Here is a 21,782-nt window from a genome sequence, read left to right as displayed (position 1 = left end):
GGTCATCAACCGAAACTTTGTGCAAAACTTTCTTGTTCAACTACATCAGAGTTTGGTAAGAGGGGAGTTTAGGCAACACTTTCCTAACCCAGGGGTTTTTTTTCTGTTTCTGAGCCCTGAATGTGAATAGAAGTTCTACACACAAGGTAAAAAAAAAAAAAAAAGGCCAAATGAAGTTTGTTAGTAGAGATTTTAAAAGCATATTCCAAGAAGTTGAAAATAAAGTAATCGTTCTGTAGAATTCAAGACGCTGTAAATCACAGCTCTGATCCACTGTCCATATTAGTCAGTTTATACACTAATATAGATGGAGCTGCATTGTTGTATCAGGCTGTTATATGGCATGTAACACCCTGGTCAAAACCAGCAAGTATCTAGAGAAAACAGGCAAACCCCAGAGACTTATTTTAAGATACCATGCTACTGCTAGTTCACCTTTTAAATCTAAGTTAAAGCAACTGAAAACAACAAAAGAAAGCAGCGTTTTCACAAACGACCACCCAGAGGTATTTTCTTGTAGAATAAAGAGCTGCCGGCCACCGAGTCATGCGGCATCTCTTTCTGGGCCTGGGACAAGGCGCATTTTCAGTCTTCTCCACTGGGTGGCAACCTAGGATGCAGCAACGGAAAGAACGGCGCTCTCCCGAGGACCACCAAAAAAAAAAAGTTTTTGCTTCTGTTGATGTAGCAGCTGGCAACGCTATGAACATGTGGGAAAAAAGAAACTTTGAACAAAGGTGACTGATTATGGCCTAATCAGATTGGATGCAGTTCAAACAAGCATTAATACAGCTCCCAAAGAACCCCATTTTTTTGCTTGTTTCTTTTTGGTCGTAACAGGGTTATGAAATTTGAACTACGGTTGCCGTTACAAGTGTTTGAACCTAATGCTGACTTGTGATAAGTGGTTTCTCTACATGCATCATGGCTACAGTTCTGTAATGTTTTAAGAATCAATGACTTTAACAGTCACTTGAATTAATACTAAGAAAATGTAAGACGCAAAGAGAGAAAAAAACCCGCTACAACTCTGATTTGTTTAAAATACAGAATGGTCTTCTGCTGACAAAATTCCTGAGAACAAGGACTCCCCCCCAAATACTTGTAAGCAGACTCAATTGGTTTTCTGAAGTTACTCTGTGGCTATCAAAAGAAAAAAACCCAGGAATAATAAAATGACAATGTCTACTTTGTCATTGTTGTACTATGATTAATGTGACTCCAATGAAGTGAAAGTAAAGAAATTGAGTGCAAAGAAGACAGGCTTGAAGCGGAAGACAAAGTAGAGACATGAATATGGAAATAAATAGGGAAAAGATGTGAAAAATACTGGATGAGAAAGGTGTGCAAACACAAGGTAAAGTAAAAAATTATGAAAAATGAGTGAAGTATGACAGATTAGAGGGAGCGAAAGAAAAAAATCACACTGGTACTTTCCTCCAGAGAAATAACAGGAAATAATATATGTTTGAGCTCTTAATACTGTATGAAATTAAAGCACAAAAAGTTTCTATCTTTTTGTCACAGTGGCAAAGCCCATAAAGCTTCAAAACATTTCTGCTATAACTTCTGGCTCTCCTAGTTCTGAGGGACTGCTGCAAAGCAGGACATTGTGGATCCACGGTACATACACCTTATAGTGAATGCACCAGTGTGAGCAACTGTTAATTACAGCTGTTTTATATTCACTTGAGTGCCCAACAATACCTTTTCTCTTTTTGTAAGAAGGAAATGGTTCAGGAATACCCAATATAGTATCATAGAGAAGAAGTTCAAATAGAGAAATGTCTCCACTCAAAAGTTCCACTCTCCAGGTAACCACTTTCCAGGGTTAGCCAGCAGGGACTTGGAATAAACATACACTGCTACTCTTTCTCCCCTTCCCTTGGGTACAGTCCCAGTTTCTGGCAATATATAGAAAGCAGTATTACATTGTAAATTCATCAAGAGCCCTTGATTAATTATTCCATGAAACTGTTTAGCCATTCTTTGAATGCAGATACACTGTGGACTTCCACGATATCCTGGGACAGAGATTCTGTGATTTAATGATGTAAGTACCTTCCTTTTTTAGTCTGCTGGCCAGACATCATTTATTGTTGGTAACTGAGGACTATTGCCTACTCACTTTTTCAAGTTTATGTGCTGGAAGTCTCTTTTGGAGTTAGATCTGCAAATGTTCCAGGAAAGTGGTCTCATTTGAACAGAAAACCATTGTCACAGAAGAACAGATTATTGTCACTATTATCCTGGGGTGTGTCCCAGCCTTTTTTTGTGATGAATAAACACGCCTCAGGGTTGCTAGTGTTAACATGCCATAACATAACACCTTTTAATGTGGATCCATCGTGGATTAGTTTAATTTTGATTACAGTGGTGCTGAATTTTATTTTTTTTTGTCTGTTTGGAAACAAAATTTTGCAGCAGCAAGTTTTTCTATGTCCAAAATTTCCTGTTGTTATCAAAGTATTATAATTAGTTTGAACTCACTACAAATACTATGGTAAAAGCAAAATGTATTTTAATGTTACTAAATGCAAATTTTTATAGAACAGCAATGATATTTTGAGACAAATGTGGGTAATAAAAATATCAAGCCTTACTGGAAACCTGCCTTGCTTTCCAAGTGTTCCCTTCAACTACCAGTTGATCTCAAGACTTTATGTTTCCCATAGCTGGGATCTATTCATTTGACAATGTCTGTCCTCAGGCTTAGCTTCCCAAATGGAAACTAAATTCAGAGTGAAATCTTTACTTTTGTCCTATCATCTCAGCAGATTCCAGTTGATGAATTTCATTTATTCTCCACGTTTACCTCCCCCAAATTAATAGTTAGGGAATTCACCTAGCTTCACGTCTCCCAAAAAGCTCCTCCCAATGGAGTGAATTTAATTGTGTTCAACACCTAACTGACAGGAAAAAAAAAATATTACTACACTACATATCTGTACCTCTTCATTGCAGGCAGACAGGTGAAGGTGAAGCAGCATTACTCCCAGGTGCACACAAATTTAAACACATAAGCTCAGAATTATTTTACACACGTGTATAAATGAGAAAAATGAACTTATTACACTGCCTATTTACCAGAAGATGAGATTTCCTAGGACATGAGTTGTTCTGTCCCTAGAGAAAGAATCTGTTCTCTTTCTACAAAATTATAATCTTATCTAGTCAAGTTCTATGTCATGTTTATGGGAGGGGAAAAAAAAAGGCAATGCAGATCCCACATAGCTTAAATCTTTCTGGAAGTGATAGAAGTATTAGAGAAAACTGCTCATCTGAACAACTGTAGGATCTTTTTACATATGGCTTCTCTTCATGTATTCCACTACAATTTGTGTACGCAGCTGAGACAAGAGTTTTTCTTGTCATGAGCATCTGTTTGACTCATCATATGTGCTGTATCTATCGCTGTGAACTGTTCCAATAGCCGTGTTGAAGCATCTGCCACGTAAGCCCTCTCTACAGAGGAGTTCAAAGCCTAGAGGAATCTGAAAGAAGGAAGCAGCGAAAAGCAATTCAATGAGCTTCAGCTATGTTCAGAAAACTTGTTTTACAGTGCAAACCTTTTTCCATCAGGCTTACATGTCCTTGAGGGCAAGACCGAGATCATCTAAGCTACGCAGCTCCTCTGAGCTGCTCACTCCAAGTCATTAGAGTGGTTAGAAACAGCCAGTCCACGAGCACTAAGTAGGACGTGTCTCTCCCCATTGACAATACAGACACAAGTACTCCAGGTTGGATCCCTAAGTTCTGCATAGCTAGTCAGTTGAATCTCACTCCCAAAATGAAGTCTTCCTTGTAGACTCAAATATGGCATCCTATAAATCCAAAAGAATCAACTGTACTGACTGAACCATGAGCTGAATTATTTTTAATTTTAAATCTTTCAAAGGCGTCTAAATAAATAAACAACTTCTGGATGTTTGACCCCACTTTTTTACTTTTTTTTTTTTTTTTTTACTAAGCAAGTCAACATACAGAAGAGATGGCAGAGTCTAGCTATCAGATCTTGAACTGGTTGGTAAAAGATTCTCCTTTGAAAAACTAATTCTCTAGATATAAAAATATGGATTTAAAATTAAATTATTACTGCCAAGATCTCTGTGAATAGTCTGTGCTGTCAAAAGGCTGAAGGGCAGTGCTCCCGAACAAGCTTTCATTGGTTTGGATCATAGTCAAATCTTCCCTCTGCTAGAAATGTATGCAGTCAAGAGTCAGTTGCCCTTACCTTGGGATTCCTGTTCAAGGAATTACAGAAAATATAGTGATAATCTGCAAATACAAGAGGCTTTTGCTCAAAAAACAACTGTAATTGTTTATGCAGTCTCTTTCCATTAGCTGCTGCCTAGAACCCTGTACCATTCAGTACTGCTCTTCTACCTTTCAGTACTGCAGCATGTTAACAGACCATGTTTAATACTTTTTGATGGAAAATGAAACATCCTTTTGTAAAAAATGCTGTTTGTTAGGATTTCTTAATTAGTTTCTATTTATTTTAAATAGCTTCTCTACAAGGACTTCAGGAGGCATGAATACTATATTTTTCCTCCCTAAGTAGAACAGAACATGTTGCCTTGATGTTTGAACTAAAGGTAATAATCTGCCATGCTGTCTTTGTAGATTCCAGAAGTACTTCATTAAAAAATCAAAAAATGCAGTTTTATTAGACTGTAATATAGGATAGATTTATTACTTCCTCTGTTACATAGTTGTACTTACGTGTGATTCAGAGGTTTTAAAGACATCAGGATATGAAAGTGAGACATATTAAAAGAAGGATTAGTAGGAACATAATACACAGTGTACAGGAACATAAGCTTCTCTGAAATAGTGTCATCATATTTGGAAAAAGGACATGAACATAACAGTTTTTACAGCATTTTATGAAAACGAGAGACATAAAACCTAGAGTTCTAGATGCCATAACTTCTCCTACAGTGAAAATTGGCTTAGGAAGCAGAGGGGAAAAAGAAAGGAAAATTTCATATTCTTTCCATAAAGAAACACCTAACTCTCTCTAAATCCATTCCCAATTTTGTCTAACCTTTAAAATAAAACAACTTCAAGAAACAAGGCAAAACAGAAAGTTTTATATCTTATTGAAGAATATGCTTCATCTTTGACCAAAGGTACTAAGAAAGAGCCAGAGTCATGCTTGGTCCTGCACAAACCTTCATGCTGCTTAACCCAGTTACCTTCAAATATCACTTTGACCAAAAGATCAGCACTAGCAAAAATTGATCAACACTGCTATGTTGGAAGAAGGGTTCGCCGGAGTCAAGAAGACGCTCAATGTGAGTTATGCATCTTGCTCAACTTTATTAGTTTCTAACACTACTTATATAGAACCGATACACACGCATATTCGTAAAGCAGAAATATAATTGGTTATTAGTCTCTAAACACGCGAGGTTCTCACACCCCTAATATCATGACTAAAATAAGCATTTTATCCATGTAGCTAATTGTGTTGCTGTGCTTCAGCCTTGTAGTTCATTACTCCCTATTTTCCCATACCGGTCCCTATCTCTCTTGGCCCTGCACCTGCTTTCCCAGTAGCTTGTTACAGCCACGGCCTGTTGGCACAACATAATTACTTGGTCTCGGGATTCAAGAATAGCTCAAGGCCACCTTTCTTGTTAACTTCAGCACAGCAACTTCAGTACAATTCTGATTACAGGCCTATTCTAATACCAGGCCTGGATTGTGCAGATCTTCAGAGATTCTAAGGCCATGCTTCTGCAGCCATTCTTCTACACTGCTATATGACATTACTTTCAATATATGGATCAACATGCACACCTTGCTTTCTGGTGAAGTATCTCAAAGATTTAGGTGTAATGGTCTGGATCAATCTCCCAGGTTTAACACTTAGTGTTCTGGGTATTTTGGTTTTTAATCCTAGCATAGATACTTTGTATTAGTTAGAGTTTCTAAATATACTAAACTTAGATGACAGAAATCCTACCCCTACCTTTAGACTGATGGCCTTTACAGCCAAGGAGGAGAAACAAGTCCTTCTAAGAAGTTCTATCCAACTATGTGAACACCAAATGAATTGCATCCAACAAGGATCCATTTATCTCTACTGAAAAACAAGCCAAGAGGCCCATGCAGATGTGCATTTCTTCACAAACTGGAGTAGAAGAGATGAAGAATATCACAAGTTTTAACATGGCTAGCTCTTATTAACATAAGACATAAGACACAAAGTGTTCCTCACACTCCTTAGGAGAAGCTACATCTTCAGACACAGCAGCATGCGATAGTGCAGTCTCTCCAACCGTAGGGATGGCATTTTCTCAAATACACATAATAATTCCTTGCTGGTATTCCTGCCTATCAGAAGCAGCAGAGAGGTCTCTTTTATTGTGGAAGAAAAAACCAGTTCTTTGTGAGTTTGGACTGTGTTTTATGCTTCAGATTTTCTTTCTCTGCCTCATAGACATCAAGTATGTATTTGGGAATCTGCAGTTTCTTGTTGTATGACTGTAACAACTTATTTCTACTGCTTTGATCAGTTCTTCGTGATAACTTCTCATATGAAATTTTAGGCATTACATAGACATGAAAATCTTTCCGATTTGGACATGACTATTCACACAAGTGCTTGACTGGTTCATTTACTAAGACTGCAGCATGGCATACATATGTATGTTCATGTTGCCTTTTCATTACCTCTTACTTCAGACTTTTCCCAGAGACAGTTGTCACTGAAGCACTCATAGCAGACACGTGCTTGCCTACATGGCTAAACTCAATACATCACTTGGGACATGTTAAAGATGCAAATGTATTAGTGGGCTAGCAAAACATCATTAAATTTCTTTGTGGGATACTACACTTTAATAATTCAAATTCTTTCTGAATTAAAGTAGCTCAGGTTTGGTTTATTCAACCAATTTCCAGATCTCTAAAATCACCCAGCTTGAGTATTGAAGTCAGCTGTGAAAATGTAAAAACAAAAACCTCCCAGCATAATCTAAGTTTCTGTAGTGTATTTTCACAGTCAGTGCAGGATGCTCAATGAAAATCTGACCTATAGCTGTCAAGAGAAAATTCTTCAGCAGATGCAACAGAGCAATAGGAAGGCTGAAAGGGTCATCGGTAAATGCTGTAGTGCTGACCAGAAGTTCCCTGTCTGGGCTGGTAAGCCTGCAGTGTTTACAGAGGACTGCTGTGAACGTTACAGTGAAATAGGACCCCACAGAAGATATTTCACAACCCAAAATATTGTTTAAATTATTTACTGAGAGCTTCTGTATTAAATTGCCCTGGATAGAGGCGATAAGTAATTTGGTTTTAGAAATACAAAATGTTTCAGAACAGCACTGTATGAAAGGGGACACATTGTGAAATACCACTAAACTTATTAGTTGAAAGATATCTTGTATATCAACGGTGAATTCAGTTAGATCATATTTCTTTTATAAGAACTTCAATGAGGCACGTATACACAAATCTTCTGTCCAGTATAATCCACTATGATTCATAGTTACTTATTTCGTATTAGTCATATTTTTTAACTATTCAGCAAAGCCTCTTGCATGAGTTTTCCTTGGTATTAATATGAAACCTTAATACACAGAAAGGGAATTATAGATTTATTTTCATTTTTTGCCTCCTGTTTCATGTTATAAACTATGTAAAGTAGTCCTGAATTCCCTAGGAAAAACTCTAAGAGTTATCAGATCACTAATACGAAATTCTGAGGTAAGTCTATTTTTCTATGGCTGTGTACAATGAAAGAAAAGCACACTCCAAAACGAAGATACAATGATGCCATAATTTAAACTCTTAGAATATCTTTGGTCATGTTCTTTCTCATGCCTATCTTTCAACATTCTTCTGTGACTTTATAAATGCTCTTTTTTAATACAATTATTTAACATGGTTCTAATAAAGTTTTTCAATTTAAAAATCAATACATTTTGTGAATTACTACCGATTTAATAAAAAGAACCCTTCTATTATAACCCCTGCTGTGCATGATAAATGACTCAAATGTTTCTAGGACAAACACTAGAGAAAATTATGTATTTGCTCAAGCAAAGAAAAGGAATAATAGTTCATTTATTTACCTCATTTATTACCTCATTTGAGGTAATCAAATGCAATACTATTTTGCTGCTTTTATTTAATTAAATAAATTCCATCCTGAAGTGTCATGAGATTTATCTGAGCATACATTGAAAAAAGATATTACCATTATTAAAGCAAGAATGATTTTACTTTTATATCTCATGACAAGACAGAGAACAAACCCCACAATTAATATAAACAAAGGGACTATATGACATTTCATTTTTTCCCCTAATGTCAGACTTGGACGTCCTAAAGCCAACTGACACAGCAATCTGAATTTCAGCTTTTATATGAACTACCTAGGTTTTACATAATCTATCACCAAGCCAATATCTCTCTTTCTCCAAATTTTTGTCTTTTCCTGGAATAAATAGTTCAGATTATATTCTCCCCTACAATTGCTAAATTCATTAAGCTAACCTAAAAGTAATGTTTAAGGCTTCTCAGAGAAAAAGACAACAAGAAGTTACCTCCAGAAAACCAGTAAGTGGAAGAATATAATTATTTTTAATTATTCAATTACATGTTGATGCCAAAAGTAGAAATGCCGTTTGTCTTCTACATCAACACATAAAAAACATATCATAAGGCCCTCTCATTCCTCTGACAAGTGAAGCAGGACTAGTAAGAAATTATTTGTGATTGGGGGCATGCAGTGGCAAAATCAATGGTGCTGCTGATTAGTCTTTGAACATGTCCTGATGTCAGCAATTTTCCAAACGAAAATGTATAAATTGTAATGAAAAAATCCTCCTGAATTCAGGGAGGATCTTTGGAGACCCATGTTCTTATAGGCCAGATGACCCGTTTCTCCATTACAGCCCATATGCCGTATGCTGGTGACTTCACTTCCAAGCATCCCTAAAGGGGCAGCAGCAACTCAAAACAAAAATACTTCAGATTTCAGGCATTTCTACTCAACAATTTATTTAATCTTCATTTTCTTTACAAAACATTCAGCCTACAAATATCTTTATCCACCATCTACCTCTTCAGGTGACTTAGTGTTTTGGTATTTGAAAACTTCTAGTGAACTTGCTGTGGAATGCTATCTGTGTTAAGGTATGAGTTCCCGAGAAGACTGAACCTTCACAGTTCTGGGTCAGGCATTCCCAAATTTGCATATTGTGAGGAAGTATGTATTTACAATTGTTTTTTTCTCTACCCATCTGTCATCTGTTGCTGAACCTTGTTGTCCATAGCATATTAGGCAAAGCAATACAAGCCATAATGGGCTGTTCCTACATTTCAATTTGCTCAGGCAAATCCTTTGCATAGGTGGCAAGTGGTGCTTTGATGGCAGTTTACATTCTGCCTCATTATAAAGTGAAGACTAGCCCAAATAGATGGAAACGAAAAGGAATTCATTAGAAGTCCTTAAATCACCGTTTATCTTCTTTTGTTGGCTAAGAACAGATTTGGGATTGTACTCTTGTTTCAGAATATTTAAGAATCAAAGGAGATAATTCCTTTCCCCAGCCTAAGAGCTGTGCTAAAGCTAAGCATTTACTTGATGATAGATGCTTATTATAATCACTTTCTAACAACACACAACTTGCTCAGCAATTAAAATCAATCATGCTGTTTAATGCCTCTTAATTTGGATACTTTAGCTATGTGTTACGTATGAAACTCTTCCTTCCAGACTTGATTAGCTGTTTTTAATAATCTCCATTAATCTTGAATCCTCCAACACACATAATTTTACATTTTCTTCTGTCACACCTATTTTTATTTCAGTGGAATCATGGGTCTTAAGATGTGCAGTACATACTCTGCTCTCCTCTGTGGATTTTTAATCCATCTCTCTTCACATTCTAGCCAGGCACTCTGGACTACTGAGACTCTATAAATGTCAGTTAAACCACTTTATGTTCATGAATGAGAACAAACTCAAGTCTATTTGCACAACTCCCATTATTTTAGCTTTAATGCCAAGATGCCACTAAAATTCTGAACTGATTCATGCAATTCTTGCATGCTTTGGTAGTACATAGCTTGTTAATTGCAATTCCTCTTTTTCCTTTGAACCTAATGAATCCCATAACATTGAATTCCAGGTACTTCATTGTGGCGCTCACTTATGCCTTTAAAACTGAAGTCTGAATGTCATGCCCCACCACTGTAGTCACACAATTGAGTAAAACAGTGGAAGAGCTGAAGACTCCTGAGACATCGTCTCCCTCATCCTGCAGTGATGTGGACCTTGTAACAGTAGCCTTGCTCCTGTAAGTCCTGCCCACTACCAAACTTGTGTGACATGAATATAGGAGTTTGGAGGTTCTGGTCTCAGCTTTCAATAAAAGCATGAGCTTGCACTGTGTGACAGACTGGATTCAGAAGAACTTCCAGTTTCAGAATCAAGAACCTTATTGCCATGACATTACTATTTTTACAGTTTGGGGGGGAAGGCTTAAACCAAAAAGGAAACGGCTGAAGCAAATGAAATGTAAACTGTTAGGTAAGCTTTCATTTCAATAATACCCTCTTTTCCTTTTTCTGACCTTTCGATCCAGGCTTCGTAATCTCTTAGATGGTATCAGAGATGGCAAAGGTTATAAGATTTATCTGAGGTATGATATTATAACTGTTAAAACCTTGAACTACTGCCTTTAGAAAAATGCACAGAAAAGGATAAAGAAGAACTGCAAAGGTTTTTTTAAAAACATATCTATCTTCTGTCTCCAGGACTTATTGCTACTTGCAGCTTGAAACACAGATGCAGCAAACAGTCTTGGCAATCTCTTCGGGTCCTGATACACTCACACCATCATTATGTGGCTTATGACATTGCTTTCCCATGTCAGGCCCAAAATTGCAGTCATCACCAGCTATGGCACATGATTTTTAAATAGAAAGCAAAGGCGACGGAAATGGTGAAGAATCCCAAAACAGGTAGAAACTATTTATCTTTAATTAATTTGAACAATACAGACTTTTCCCCATCTGTGCCAGGAACACTGCATAGATGAATTCACCAATATATTTATTTATTCTTATACTAGTTGTGGGGGGAATGAAGAAAAAAAGAGTAAGAGAGTGAGTGTACAGGTTCAGGTGTTCTTCAGAATTTATGGAGAAAAGCAATGATGTCTGCTCATGTCATTATGGCGTCTAAAATGTCACAGTATCCTGGCATCATGACACCAGAAGATGAGCAACATAGGACTGAGATAATCCTAGATCCTGAATCAGAGTGCTGAAGAAAATTTTAAGAGGTTATTCAATTTATCTCCGTATCTCTAAGCAAAAATCAGCTTTTGCTGCATCATTTCTCAGTGCCTTGCCTGTTCCTAAACATCCTCCTTCAGGCAGATGCTGGACCCCAAAGCTACCTATTTTTGTCCCTTATTGTCCTTGTCACTAGAAAATTCTCCCAAATATTTAATCAGAACATATTTTAAATATTTACTATGTGTCTTAGCCATTATGGAAGTAGATAACAAGATAACAGATACTTTTCTTATCCCTAACAACAGCCTGTTTGCACTTTGCATTTTCTCCTAACAGTTTTTCTTTTCCAGGTTAAACAAATCTAATTCTTTGTCTCCTTTTTTTGTAAACCGAGTTTTCTATGTTCTTGACTGATCTCATAATACTTCTGGGAATCCTCAAAGCGTATGCTGCATTTTTCCTGAAAATGCTAAAATTGGGGTCTGGATGAGTTTCATCAAGATCATTTTGAATTCCTTGCCCTGGTTTTTGCATGCTACTAGTCCCTTCTAATCTGGTTTGCCTGCACAGTGGTGAGGCGCACTGCCTCCAGTCCACATTCCCAAATTCTGACATCTTCATTTCCCTTCACAAATCCTAAAACACAATCACTTCCAATGCTAATCATCTCCCGTTAGATCACTTCACTAACTGATTCATTCATTCATCCATTTCAAATGTCATTTCCCAGCACAACCTGGGGGGCAGATCAGGACCTTTTCTTGCTCAAACACAACCTCCTTGTTTCTGATTTTGTAGATTTTATTTATGAATGTGTTTCTGAGGCTGAGTTTGACCTTCCATAACCAACAGAAATCTCCAGGCACTGCATGCATGCACACCCAGTGTCTGTGCTCCTCTCCAACATGCTCATGTCACATGTGCCTTACATTCATAATAGGCACACAGATGTGCCTAAGCACAAAAAGAAAGACTGCCCATTTTCCCTAGTTCAATAATAATAATGATAATAATGATGATGATGATAATAAGTTAATAATAATGAATGCTAATAATCACAACAGCAGCAGCAGCAAAAAAACCCACCCTAATTTCAAAGTGCAGGAAAGATTTCCCCCCCACCTTCAGTTACAAAAGAGCAAATATAAACAAACAAAATTGAACAAAGAACATTTTGACCGAGTAACAAGGAAAAATGAAAGGCAGCAAGAGGGCAGATGTGAGTACCTTCATATAATTACTGAAGCAGGAGAAGATGTACCATCATATATTTAGTGTACAAGCAGATGTATTGAGATCTAGGAACTAATCTGCAGGTCTCAGCTCCAGTTGGTAACCTAAAGCAACTCAGAGTATCCTGCTCTTTTGGTTTTAATCAGCACCCTGTACTTCTAAATATTATCTGCATGTCAGCTATTTCAGGAAGTTAACACTAAAATTTACTGACCAAAAATATGCATACATATATATATTAATATACATGTGAAACCAAAATATTTTAATAAGGGAATTTTTAAGTTAAACTGATACCAAAGTGGTCTTACTTTTAAGATACAGTGCTTTTGTCACCAATTATACCTTTAGGTTTATCCACAAATAAATAAATTGCACTCATTAAATATCTTTTGTCAAATTAAATTACTTTTAAAAACACAACGGTCTAGAATTTAGTAGAACGTTTCATTTCTGTATGACGACCTCAGTAAAAATAAACTTGTTCAGTATAAACATAGTACAATAATATAATATAGTAATGACTAAAATATTATAGTGTTGTATAATACAATAATATAGGTTTGAAAAGATATATTAATAGTAAGATTATAAGCAGCCAAAAGTAATGATACAAGAACCCTATTCTTAGGTAATCTGTAATTACAAGATGCTTAACTTCAAATTGTTACTGAAACATTTGCTAGGAATTGTATAACAGATTTGGGGAAAGGCAGCAAAACAAAAGCCAGAGGTGAAGTTGAGATTAAATCTCAACAATAGATATCTAAAGAAGGAACAAGGCATTTTGAGAAGATTGTTGAAACCTTAGAACAAATGTTCCCAATGAGACTATCAAGGGAGTCAAGCACTGACTGGGACTTTGTGCTGTCAGAGCACTGGACTATGCAAGAAGATAAACAAAAGTAAGCCTGTAGTTGTTTGCTGAAAGGGTGTCCATTAGGTTTCCTTAGGTATTGTTAATCAATAAATTACAGCTCCCGCTTCACTTTTTTAGGGATTCCTAAAGGTGCAAGCTTCACTGTTCTTTCTACTTGGTACCAGCCATCTCCCACTTTATTAACTCACCTGACAGCCTTTAGCCACCCTCTTTGATATGACCTTTGATACTAACTACTAATAAATGCTGTACTAACAGCACAACCTTTGTAAAAAAAAATTGCTATGAAGCTTTTAATATTTTGGTCTCTGTCATCACAAGGACTTCCTGTTCAGAGAAATACTTGTTTTGGTGATGACAGCAGTAAAGCAAAAACACAGAGATCAGGTCTCTGGAAATCCTTCTGACATCCACAAATGCTACTGTTTTGTAAGCTGTGAAATATATTGATTCCAGAGATATACATCCAGAAGCATATCAGTTTATTATTATCTCTTATTTGCCATTGCTGCTGAATGATGTCTCCCAAGCCACTGCATACATAAAACAGTATATGTGTTTCACCTTTAAAATGTTTTATCTTCGTGTTTTAACTTCTAACTCTCTCCTGAGAAACCATATATATTAAGAGATCACTTCATTCTTCAGAGCCAGAGGAAGTTTTAAGCAAATGGCTTAGTCTGTTATCACACAATCTGTATAAAAAGGAGCATTTTATAACTATCAAGCTCAAACAAAAACCCATATTCTTTTTCTCCAACTGTATTTTGTAAATGCCAATCCAGCTTCTTCAGTATATGTTTAGTTGCCATAAATTTGAAATAAAAATGTCTGAATGAAACGAAGAACAGTAGATTTTTTTTTTTCTCCTCAAAACAGAGATGCAGGGAGATATTTTTCACTGTTCACAGGTCAAGCCTGAGAGAAGGAATCCCATGCTGATTTGTTTTTCGAACTAACCTTGACACATACCTAGGGAAACAATGTACTTGACTAGAATTGGAAGCTACTTTTAGAGAAACACAGAAAACAAAAGACAATAGCAAGTCAGAAAGGTACCTTCTTACAACATCTTCTCCATTCCAACACGGGAGTCCATCAGCAGCTGCCAACTCATTGCCGCACAGCTGATCAGCCAGGCCACCGTAAAAGGCTCTGTAGAGCCGGAGGTGGCTGATAAATTCTCTGCACAGGGGAACACGGGAAATAATTGACAGTGTCAATCCATAACATTAAGCAGTACTGCTGTTGTATGTTTCTACATGAAGATAAAGAATGTGCTTATTCTATTACTCTTCATTGGTTCAAATGATTATTTAAATCAATTTGTCAATTTCCTGTTAGATAACTTCGATTTTCTTCAGTAGTTTGCAAAGTTGATACTCTCATTGGTCAAAGGAGAAACAAAATAATACTTTATTCATGCTATGCAACACAAATTACTTTCCTCCAAACCAGAAATTTTCTTGCCTGGTTGTGATACAGTTTGCAGTGCTACACTTACACAAATATACTGAAAAATGTCCCCCCAAAATGCATAGCAAATAAAAAAGTAAGTACATATGAATAAGTCATCTGTTTTTCAAAAGTGCGATCAACTAGTCCCCTACACAGTGTTGTAAAAACTACAGAGAGTATCTGTTAGTTATGGAGCAGCTCAAGATTTAGGTAAGATGGGTTTAACATGTAGGTGTTAAATATTTAGTGGATATTTAAATAACTCTCTGAGAAGTGACATCAGTTTTATCATGTGCTGTGCTGGTAGGTTATAAATTATGTATTGCTATATTATATATGTCAAGATGCCCAGAGCTAATGATAAGCTTTTGTACTTAAAACAAATTAATGACTTTCTGGTTAGTATGTTTTTAACTGGATTGTGATACTTATGTTTATAAATTCTTTGCTTATGTATTAAAAAATCTCCCTCTGGGAGACCCATTCCTGCTGTGAAAATTTAAATATTTATTAATTCTGGTTTAGAACATCACACTATTCTTGAGTTATCTATGACCCACAGGCACAAAGCAGGCACCAGTAGATGCTGTATTCATTGTTCTGTAAGCCAGCAAGCTTCACTTTATGTTATCCTCTTGTACGGTGTATGGAGTTGTGAAAAAATGGCAGAAATATTCTATACATTTCCCTGTATCTAGTTAATGTAGGCATAAGGAATCAAATTGTTAAGTATTGTTTACTCCAAATTAAAACAGATAAAACATGAGTGATTATACACAGTCTGTCATTTTAAAAGCCACATGTTCTGTCTTGTAACTGTAGGGCAAATATTTTACACAAACCACAGTGACTGAGATTTACTATGCCTTCTAAATTTGGTAAAAGTGCAAGTCTAAAACTGCAGTACTGAAAGTCTCAGGTCAGGTGAATTTTGAGTATACATCATATAATTGCCTACGTGCAATATATTTTAAATATGTAAATATGATTCATTCACACTCTCCCATATATGAATAGTCATATCTTGTATTTCTCCATTCCCAAAACTGCACAGTATGTTTGCTATTTTCCTCCATTTCCCATTGAGTGGGATTGATTTTGATTTTGTCTATGCTTTGGGCTTACATTCTGGATGAAAACTAGTGTTCAGAGAGTCCTCTCACAGCAAACAGTTGGAATTTCCTCTTCTGCACAATCAGTTCATGTATAACACAGAAATTAAAATAAATATAGCTGCCATAATATCTTGTGACAAACTGCAATCTAACAGAAAGGTCATTCAGTTTATGAGTAAATACATCCTGAGGCAAAGCTGAAGTTAATACAGAAGTAATAGCTGATTTCAGCCCCTGTTTATGTCTGACCATAGTTAGAAGGGCAGATGGTATGAATGTCAATTTTCACATCATCATCTTCTAGACCAGATAGCATGTAATTATAGGCAGCTGAGCACAAATGTGCAATTACAGTCAGTGGAAACTGCAGATACTTCTTATCTGTTTATTTGGAAATTCTTATCTGTTCATTTTTTTACAGTTTTATTCTCTGTGCTAAAAGCTGTCTGCAATGTTAAATTCTGGAGGAAAAAACATTATATACTTTCAAGTTTGTATGTTACTATGGACGGTTCTGTTTAGAATTTTTTTAAATTTATCTGACAATTTTTGTTGTCAAAAGCACAGAGAAATTTCTTTTTCCTCTTGTACCATGCAGTACTAGAAAATACTAGCTTAGGTCTGATGGTAATAATAATTTAGGAAAAGTTCAAGCAGAGACAATTCACCACGTATGTACTTCAAAATGTAAACTTTAGCCTGGACATGCATTTGAAAAATATTAGAAAATCAAGGAACTCGTGGGAGTCACACATTTAATGGAATATTTGTGTTCATTTGTTTTCCCTCAGATAACTGACACCAACCAAGTCTATGCTGTTTGGGAGAAACCTGTTCTTTTCTGCTAAAGCCTGTGAAACATGCTGAGAGCAGTCTGCTGCCAGAAGTCCACGGGAGGTAAATAAAGTGGCATTAGACTCAGAAAACAGCGCTTCCTAAAAGCAGGCTGGAAGCATTTGCTGAAGTCACTCTTCCATGTGAGGAATTGTTACAGTTGCCACGGGAATATAACATGAAATACAAAGTGATTGTGACTAATAAGGAAGGAGGTGATCCCGGAGGCAGCAAATGAAGATGATGTGAACTATGAAGTTGTTAAACTGAAATCTGTGTCAGTGGATCTCAAACCTTCTCCCCTCTCCTCTGCCTTTTGAGTGTAGCAAGCGCCTGTTGCATGCCATAAAGCAAGCGCTTCCAGCATCTCAGGCAGGCAGAAATCATGGGAAAACAACATTGCTTTGTGCTGCCCACTGCCTCTCATGCCCCTTAAGGTCTCTTGGGTAATCTCCCTGAGGTCAGTCCAGACACCATTTATTTTGAAACATGGAACAGCCCCAGATTTTAGAGTACAGTTTCACGTCTGCAGAGTGCTAGCAATCAGAACATCAAGAACTTGCTTAGCTACATAAAAGAGAAAATATTCCTATATAATGGGTATTCCCTGATGGACTTCTGTGCTAGCTACAGCAAACTTCTGTTTTGCCTCTCTTTCCATTCCCACAATGTTCTCTAAATCCTGTGTTTGTCTGGGTTTTTTTTCCTCCACTATTTGGAACATGAAGGACCTTCACTAACAAGAATGGTCTGCCTTTGAACCTCAGAGGCACTTTTTCTTCTCCAGACATAAGGAGTGAGAAATTATTCCCTGCAATCCTCTCACGTCAGTTTCCTTCTGCACTGCACAGTGAAATGAAAGGAAGAAGGGACAAAGAAAACCTGTGCTTTAGTACACTGTGTTAGAAATGAAATTTCTGATTTTAACTTCACTTGCGTAATAGGGCCTTTTGTCTCAACGCAACGAGACTATCCCTATTCCTTACAGTGCTATTACTCCTTACAGTCATTAAATACTTGATTCATTTGTCTAAAGATAGACTGGCCTTTAAGATGCCCTCCGCTATCCGGGATATCTGCAGAAGGCTGGAATATATGACACAACTTACAGGACACCTGCATTGTTCTTGGCAGCGGAACATCAGCTGGGATACCAGAGGGTATCCTCAAGTGGCACTGGATGATTGTAGCTCTGTGGGCAGCTGAATTCAGTCCTATCCACTACACTTGCAGTTTTAACACCTAGCTCATACGCAGTTAGGCAAATTTTACCCTGTAATGCTGAGCCAGGTATAAATGAAATCTCCAATGTCTTTGCAATCACCTCAATTCACTATATACTGGCAAAAGAGCCAGAGGAAAAAAAAATCAGCTGGACTTGCTTAAACGAGGATTTCAGTATTTAGCACCAAATTTTTACTTTTCTCACTTTTTACAGTACAGAGGTATGGTTGAACATTCTTTTTCTTTTGTCTGATCAATTTGTACAAATAAGTCTTCTGACAAAAGTCACAATCACTTTTTGACAGATCTAATAATGTCTGCTGATGTGCAAGTTAAATGTAATTTGAAAATTCACACATGAAGATAGAGCTAACGTTCAGAATCTATCGGTGTTACCCACTCTTTTAAATACTTTAAACCACACCAAATGACTCTGCTCATAGATCCGTTATTTCAGAAAACAAAATCTAATCATGAAATTACTCTTTCCAAAATGTAACAGACTGTATCGCTGAAATGCTTCATTCTTTGCAGTCTGTGTTTAGTAATTCATTCTCTAGTAACGCATGCCACTGCATTGAATATAATCTATTCTGTTGTAAAATTATTGGCTTACTTCAGTATGTCTTTCTGGCTGTAAAACTAATGTCTTACTTTCTTCTGTTGGTGAGGGTCTCTTCACTGTCTCTTGAGAACATCTTCAATATTTGATTATCTTTGTTCTGATCAAAGGAGCAACCTGGAGACTGTATAGGCTTCCTTACAGGAGGACCACATACTTTGCTCACCTAAAAGGAAAAAAAGCCACAAGAAGAAAAGAACAGATGTAAACAAAAAAATATTATGTCTCTCTCAATTCACTTTAAGTCCATTTTAATAAGAGAGAAAGTTCCATGGACATTAATATAAGAAATTTATCATCGTACTTCTTAACACTATATCCATAACAAATGCAGTAAACACAGTTACAGTAGGAAAAAAACCCAACAAAATCACTCCTTTTGAAGGAATACCAGGTGTATAAGCAAGACACCACATGTATTTTATTGATTGTGGCTTTTTTTCTTCCTCTAAGGGAAGTGTATTGTCATGCAGATAGTAACAGCAACCTCAGAGAACATGATGTGTTGTGAACAGCAGCATATTTCCATCTTTTCTGTAATATACCCCAATCACATTTTTAATATGCATTGAATTTTGTGATTTCTTTCAGGGTTGATGAATTATTATGGCATGTTCAGCACAGTTACCCAGAGCATACAGTGAACAGTCAGCATGGTGGAAACTTGCATTACAATGTTGCAAGATGTACATTTAATGATCCAAGATGTAAGTTTAATGATTCAGACCATAGATGTTAAAAATATCAACGGATTTTATATGTCTGGCTTTCTGAACTAGATGTCAATAGATACAAATTCACATGAACACCTATTTTCTTCTTCGAAAAATGTGATACTGATTATTTTGTATGATAGAGTATATCAATTCATGTTTGTAGCTCATTATTGTTCCTAGTCATTGAATAAAAATAATTAGGGCAATACATATTTCTTAAATAAGAGATACTTTATGCTGGGGATCACATCAGACAAGATATTAAGCAGATTGAACAGCACATGTTTTGTGTAAGCTAGCATGCATGCACTACTGAGAAACTTACACTGTATGTGATTTATGAAAACTTGTCAACGTTTTTAAAAGAAAAAGGGACAGGAGATCACTGTTGGCTCTAAGAGAGGGAAGGAGGCTCTGTCTCATGACAGGCATGGGTTAGGCATGTAGACTGTTGTAGGTCTTAGGCACTTTGCATATCCGAAAGAGGCACCTTAGCTGTCCAGGCATTCCAGAGAATGACTGCAGGGTGGCAGGGAGCCTGTGAGGGGAGCAGAAAGATTGTGGTGATTCACTGGCTAATACAGACCCTAAGTGGATGAGTACCATTCCTTCGTGTCAGGGGAAAAAAGGAAAAAAATTGGCACCAGTTACAGTAAAGTGGAAAAAACATATTTATTCAACCCCACTAGGAAGGCAGGAGAATCCACAGCTACCTCTATTTCCTGAATTTACAATAAAATTTTGTTGTATTTTACTCTGACTTAAATGAACAAATAAAGAAAATAAATAATTTTTACAGTCATAGTGGCTTGGAATATGGATGATAGTTGTTTTATATGTATTATACATTTGCTTCAAAATACTGTGTAATGACCTTTCTGCCTGTTTATGCTTTTTGAGTGAATGACTCAAGAAATGCATTGCGCTATAGTGGGAAATTTGCATTCACTGGTATTTTTAAAAATAAACCTTAGTTTCAGATACAAAATCTTCCTTAAAAATTTAATCTTGGGTAAACTTTACATATATTAATACCGTAAAAATCCAGTCATTATCTGAAATGTGTGTTTAAGAACTGACTTTTTTTATCCAGAAGTGCGTACAGCACCATGTACACCTCTGCCGTTCCCACAAAGTGCACGTCAGTAATCATACTGCTGAGAACTCAGCTCTGTTTATGACAGCAGCAGCTCTCACAGCTGACAGTTAGCTCAGCAGTCTTTAGCAAAGTCACTTACTTCTTCAGACACAGTTTCTGAAGGATTAGCTACTCCAGCATGTAAAATGATGACATTATCACCTGTTACCTTTCTCATAACTCTGATATTTAAACCCCTGGGACCACTAACTGACCAACTGGCTTTGTGTGGTGTTGGTTCTTCTTTTTTGTGTTTGGTACATCACACCTGTATCACTTACACAGCTGAACCCACTGTCATCTTCTAACTGCTCACTAGTGGCCATCACTTTTGTGTCATGTTTAAACCGTTAACAGTACTTGCATGGCAAATGAACTTTTGTCTCCCTCACTGGCCCAGTCTTCCCTGTCACCTGGCTTCTTCAGTAAACCTGTGCACATGAAAAAGGTCATATAGTCTGACCTTGCCTTCAGGTGCCTGTTCTGTCTCTGACCCAAATAATTTAGAACCAAAATGTCAGTATCTCATTTCCCAGTACACGGCTAATGATAGTCTAAAAAATAGATAAATATACTTCCCATAATAAAGTCTGCTGCTTTTTTTTTTTTTTTTAATGCATTCCTTATGTCTCCAGGAATAAGTAGATGGTATAAATGTAACACCACTTAGTTGTATTTCCCATGTTTTCTGATAGACTACAAACCATAAGCTACATTGTTTCTAAATTTTTAGTCTTGGGGCTGCAAAATTTACCTTCCAAGTAAAAATTTGTTCAGTGCTATTACCACCAGTCTTGAGAGGCACAGACTAGAATCAAAACTTTGAGAGAAGGGGAATGCTCTCATTACACTAATGATCTAACAAATGACCATTTTGCAGCAATATCTGATGGGAATGTACTCTTACTACCTTCCAGTTTCACTGAAAGGGTATTCCCACTGAATGTTTCCACAAACTGAGCGTTTTTCTTGGCTTCAAACACAAAATCCTCAAAGAGTGCATAAAATTATTCTCAAAGGGGAGCACAAATACCCTGGGAAAAGTGAGATTGAAAAATGACCAAAAATATTGCTCAGGAGAGAATTACACACCTCACTGAGTTTCAGGAAGAATTGAAGACTGCTGTAATATTTTAAAACAGACAAGCTTCAGCAACTTACTAGGGGGGAGTCTGTTGTTTTGTAGGGGTTTTGAGGGGTTGGGGTTTCTTTTTTTTGGTCAAGTGTTCTTCAATATTGCATACTATTTAAAGGCGTAAGAAACCTCAAAAAATGATAAAACTCCCGATTTTCACAA

At 36.7% G+C, this 21,782-nt stretch overlaps 1 protein-coding gene across 1 annotated transcript in view; it reads right to left on the bottom strand.

Annotated features, from left to right (window-relative positions):
- GPC5 (glypican 5) overlaps positions 1-21,782 on the bottom strand; it is a 704,510-nt gene that overhangs the window by 557,687 nt on the left and 125,041 nt on the right. Inside the window, exons 4-5 of the mRNA XM_040584385.1 lie at positions 18,664-18,797; positions 14,438-14,563 (exon numbers count right to left, since the gene is read on the bottom strand). Of these exons, the coding sequence (XP_040440319.1) occupies positions 14,438-14,563; positions 18,664-18,797 (260 nt within the window). The remainder of the gene's footprint in view (positions 1-14,437; positions 14,564-18,663; positions 18,798-21,782) is intronic.

Source organism: Falco naumanni, chromosome 2 (genome assembly GCF_017639655.2).
Source record: "Falco naumanni isolate bFalNau1 chromosome 2, bFalNau1.pat, whole genome shotgun sequence".
In the NCBI taxonomy this organism is placed as follows: domain Eukaryota; kingdom Metazoa; phylum Chordata; class Aves; order Falconiformes; family Falconidae; genus Falco; species Falco naumanni.
The sequence above is the reverse complement of the archived record's forward strand: the minus strand, read 5'-3'. Positions and strand labels throughout refer to the sequence as shown.